Source organism: Malus domestica, chromosome 05 (genome assembly GCF_042453785.1).
Source record: "Malus domestica chromosome 05, GDT2T_hap1".
Lineage (NCBI taxonomy): Eukaryota > Viridiplantae > Streptophyta > Magnoliopsida > Rosales > Rosaceae > Malus > Malus domestica.
The window spans coordinates 32139261-32144428 of record NC_091665.1 but is presented as its reverse complement, the minus strand read 5'-3'; the positions used below and the strand labels follow the sequence as shown (position 1 = coordinate 32144428).

General features: G+C 36.6%; 1 protein-coding gene across 1 annotated transcript; it reads right to left on the bottom strand.

The window, feature by feature from the left end:
- Positions 1-289: 289 nt before the first annotated feature.
- On the bottom strand, positions 290-2432 carry LOC114825244 (flavanone 3-dioxygenase 2-like). Its single transcript, XM_029103664.2, has 4 exons — positions 2053-2432; positions 1735-1985; positions 943-1264; positions 290-735 (listed from the first exon to the last, which is right to left on the bottom strand). The coding sequence occupies exons 1-4, from the start codon at positions 2245-2247 to the stop codon at positions 487-489; spliced, it is 1017 nt and encodes a 338-aa protein (XP_028959497.1). The 5' UTR covers positions 2248-2432; the 3' UTR covers positions 290-486.
- Positions 2433-5168: the final 2736 nt, after the last annotated feature.

The window sequence follows — 5168 nt, the reverse complement described above, 5'->3', positions numbered from 1 at the left end:
TGTTATGGGTACTTATGTAAGAGGAACTGATAACAGTTTTGAATAAAGATTTTACTTCTTGTTTTATGTGATGGGTTTGACATATCTATAGATCCAAGAGAAACTCTTGTATATGTTGGTATTCAATTAGTTGTCGTGGTACTGTGCCATGGTACTGCCCGGCGGCTCCTTCTTACCGATATCTAATTGGCTGTTGAGACCAATTTGGTAAGCGTTCTTCTGCATGCAGACAACTCAAAGAAGTATTTGAACAATGGTAACTTGATGATCAAAGGAAGAATTCAAACTCTAAATAACTTAATGATTAATTAATGTCAATCATAATTCGCAATGGTTGAACACAAATACTAGTACATATGTAGTACTTCCAATAAAAAGTACTCTATTTAACAAATTTTACAATATTTATTAATCCACCCAAATAAATTTGAGACCATTGCCACCCAAATAAATTTGTGTTTTCCCCAGTCACAGCTTCATAATTAACTAAGCATGGAGCTTAAAGGGTTCTAGTACAACTTCAGTTTTGCCCTGCTTCGTAAGATAGTTCATAATGAACTCTTTGTATCGAAAGGATCTAAAGAGTTGTGGATTGCTTGCATTAATAAGATCTCCAGCAGGTTCTACAATGCAATCGTCTGAAGGTGTGATGAAAAATGCAGCAGATGTCCGGGCATTACTTGAACTCGTCACTGCCCGATGTTCAGCACTTTTCAGCTTCCCATTACTGATTATCTACATCCCCCATACCATAAAAAAAATAGTTTGTCATATGGTAATTAAGAGAAGGTTGATGAACATATTTATGGAACTACTATCAGGCCCCTATTTCGACATGATATTGACAGCGCTATGTAGTCAAGTATAGATGGTAATACAGAATCAATAATACCAGCGAAATAATCTTCAGCGTAAAGAAGGGTACTGAATCTACTGATGTACCTGTAACTGATAGCCTATGTTAATCACAAGTGCATCAGAAAGAGGCTTCACACAAATCCATTCCCCGTCTTTGAAAACTTGAAGTCCATTTACGTGTTCTTCTTGATGTAAAATGGTTATGAGGTTTGGATCACAGTGCTTAGATACACCTAATGTCAAACTTGGGTCTGAGCAAGGCGGGTAATGATTAACAAAGAGTAACATATTTTTCAAAAGTTCATCTCTAAAATACCCAGTTCCAAGCCCAAGTCCTTCACTGATTAGCTCCAAAATGTTCAGAGCCAGTTTCCTCACTTGTGAGGAACATGTCCCAACAAGCTCTCTGAAATACATAACATCACTAATTAATCCTTGAAGATACAGAAGCATATCATACATATATATGTAACAAAAACAAAGGGAGATTTCAAAACATGAATCTATAAGATCTTTTATGTAGGTAGAACGTCTGCTCATAAAGATGTAGCCATTTTTATTAAAAATCATTGGAAGTGCTTCCTGGGGCTTATGTAAAAAGAGTTTTTAAGTTTTGGAGAATGATTTCCACACACCTCTTTTCTCTCTTTACACACCCTTGATTCTAACTGTCAAATTGAATAAATCAAGGAGAGTTAATAGACATATATGAAAATGGATGTGTAAGAGGAGAAAAGAGGCATGTGAGAAATCGTTTCCCTGACATTTTCTAACACGTGTCAGAAGCACTTTTGGCTGTCAAAAATCTCAAAAATCACTTTTAGCTAATACAAGCTCTATATATCTTAATTTGGTAGATCGATCTTAATTACTTACCGATAAGTACTTGGCTGTTGAGGCCAATGCTTCATGCTCTCCTCTAAAGGAAGACAAGGGTGTCGTAGGTTATCACGCCAAAGATGAACATCTTCCCAATCATAATTTCCACTGCTGGTAAAGAGTCTACATATTTTTTTTGGGTCCTCAGAGTAGACAGCTGCCTTGTCCTCTGCAGGCAACTCAAAGAACTCCTTGAACACACCCATTGTGTCCTTCAACAAGCTTTCTGATATTCCATGGTTGATAACCTGCTTTATAAATAGCATTAGTTGATGATCAAGGAAGAGTATTTAGTTTGAAGTCCCAATAAGTTACCTGAAAAAACCCATATTCGTGGCTAGCCTTGAGTATTTGCTGAATTATACAGGTTTGATCACCGCCCAGATCAATCACTGGAATGTTGTCGCACGAAGGAGCGGTAGCAAGCTTCCCGGGTCTTGCGTCTGGTGGGAATATGTAATTCTCGGGCAAGGTTCGCTTGTTGTACCAGTTTGAAACAAGCTTCTCCATTTCTCAAATCGTATCTAGCCTCACAATGAAAGGTAAAACTAGTGCACATATAAAGTGGACTTTGTTCTATCAGAGTTGGAATAAAGATAGTGCCGGCCTTGGCAGTTGGCATGGTTACCTACGGGACAAAAGTGAAATAAAATATAGGAATTGTTGGATTGACCTGCTTGGTGTAGGGTTTTTCTCTTCAAGTCATTGTCACTCCAAACTCTAACTGTGCACTCCATAATTTTTATATATAGGAGTAATTTTTATATATAGGAGAAAAATACTATTATCAGGAGTGCACAATTTGAATTTTGAAATGTAAACTTCTAAAATAAAATATGTGACTATTATACCCATGTAGGGACTCTATTTAATTTGTGCTATAAGAAATAACGCATGATGACTCATTAATTAATCTCATGTTATGAGTTTAATGAAGAGTTAATAACACTAAGACCCCATGAGGTTTATCGTATTTTCACAAAATCCCTCATGTTTGAAAAATAACACTAACATCCCCTTAAGGTTTTAATTCACTTTCACTTCATCCTTTAAAAGACGATTCTATGCTTGGAAAAAAAAAAATAAGGAAACCCCATATATAGTTAAGGCTTATTTTTAGCTATGCCTCTGGAACTACATTTTGATCTCACCTTGACCCGTATAACTCAAAAGTCAGCGCGCATGCTTTACTCCCTGAAACTCAAAATTCGTTCTACTTTGACTTGTAAACTCTCTTCTCTCTGAAACTTTATAGGCCGCCTCCTAAAACATATGTGATCTTAACACTCAATAAGATTATGCCACATGTGCAATAAATTTAATTATAAATCTTCATTATGCATTAACATTCAACAATCATATAATATTAAGTTTGAAAGAAATTATAAGTTTTTCCCAATAATTATATTATTTATTTAATAATTAATAATATTTTTATATTTAATAATATATTTAATTTATTAAAATAGAAAATTTATAACCATACTATAATTAATTATAATGTTATAATTTATGTGTCACAGCCCGTCCCGAAATAAATTATCGATGATGTGAATTGACTATTTTACCCTTGGACGTGAGTGTTGTGGTGTGTATTAGGCATGTTAGAGGTGGTCCAAACTTGTGTTTTTTCTTAATTTTTGGACAAATTCTAAATTTTCCTAAGTTTTGGAACACTTAGGACTTAAAGTGTATTCCTTGGTTGGTTGGTGACCCACGTGGACCACACACACACACAAACTCTCTCTCTCTCTCTCTTCTCTCCCGTGCTCTCTCTTCCTCAGACTCACTCTCTCTCCTTTCTCCCTATGCAGATGAACTTCGAACCCAAGCTTTCACGCACGGATCGACGTTCAAAAGGTAATATTCTTGTTCCCTACAAGCTCCTGAGTCCATTCGTACCATTTTTAGATCTTGAAACCCTCAAAAACCCGAGAAACCATAACCCCATATTTCATGCACTAAATATTGCAGGGTTTTTAAGAAGTTTTAAGCTTCTAGGGAGCTTTAGATAAGGATCATTTTGGTTCTAGTTTCATGGAATTTGGATGAAAATCGACTGAGATATAAAGGTTTAGAAAAAAATTCAGTTTCTGGCAAGCGGCGACCGGCGAGGCTAGCCGGAGAAGAAGATAAAATATTCCGTCAAAGTTGACGAAATATTCCGACGTCGTCAGGTAAAACTAACGAATTCTGTTACTATTTAACAGAATATTCCTAATGGCAGTTAGGGTTTCCGTTAGGGTTCCCTACGCGTGGCCGCGCGTATTGCCGTGCACTCGCCGGCACGTGGCCGCACATGGGTGGTCGGAAAATTATTTTAAAAATATGGAGATGTTCGTGAGGTTGCGTAGATCACGTTGGTATATTCAAACACCCCATTTGAGCATTGTATGAGAAATTATTAGCTAGTTTTGTCTATGAGCTTTAAATAACATTTTTATAGTTATTTCGCATATAGGGGAGGCTTATCCCGAGGACGAGCGTAGTCAAGGGTGACTCGGGGGCTACGACCCTTCGACATACCAGTGAGTGAGCTTTTGGTTTTCAGTATATACTTATGTACTTGATATTTTTCCAAAAAATGCGTTTAAATGAAAGTATGCCTTGACTGCCATGCATATAAATTATATTTTGTATATGAATTAGTATATGATGCATAATATATAATTGTGGTGCTGGGGACGCTCAGGTAAGCCCAGGTGAGTTATGAATTTTGAATGTGATTAACGGTTATAATTATTTGAGAAGTATTGAGCTTATAAACCTGCACCTAGGGTCTTAATAATTAGCCTAAGATATGGTACAAGTCTGTTATTATAATGTCACCTCATGCACCATATGCTCATATTGGATCCAATTTAGGTGCACAGTCTTGTCGTACAGACTATCATCGGTGGTTTCGACTCGTAGGTGACTAGCAACTTATCGTCCAGCTATCATAAGAGCGTGGTATTGAGCATAATTATATTACACCCAGTCTTGTCGTACAGACCTTTTAGTGGTTCTGACTTATGTGCAGTGTAGTGCCGTATAGGTCATAATAGTGACTCTGGCTAGATTGACTAATGACCTATGAATTTAGCCGTACAGACTTATGTAGAGGTACCGGCTAATATGTCATCTTCCATGTATTTATTCTCACCTAAATTACTTATTCTGTTTATATCTTGGCATGGCATGCTTATGAATATGATTATGTGAGGCATGATTTGAATTGAGATAATTATATATACATTTATGCATATGCTTATATTCTATTTCTGGGAAAAATTATACATGTTTTACGGCGAGGGGTTAGAACTGTTGAGAAATGAAATGGTTTTGTAAAACATTTGTTTTTGCCCACTCACGTTTTCTGTTTTGCGTCCTTCCAGGTTTTAGGTAGGTTGCTGTTGGTGACGTACAAGGATTCAGGCGGTTCTGACATA

Bases quoted from the DNA above. Each gene is read 5' to 3' on its own strand.
- LOC114825244 (XM_029103664.2), bottom strand. From the start codon at position 2,247: ATGGAGAAGCTTGTTTCAAACTGGTACAACAAGCGAACCTTGCCCGAG. The intron at 1,986-2,052 runs GTAACTTATTGG...TTTATAAAGCAG, and splicing joins ACGAATATGGGTTTTTTCAG to GTTATCAACCATGGAATATC. The intron at 1,265-1,734 runs GTAAGTAATTAA...TATGTATTTCAG, and splicing joins CAACAGCCAAGTACTTATCG to AGAGCTTGTTGGGACATGTT.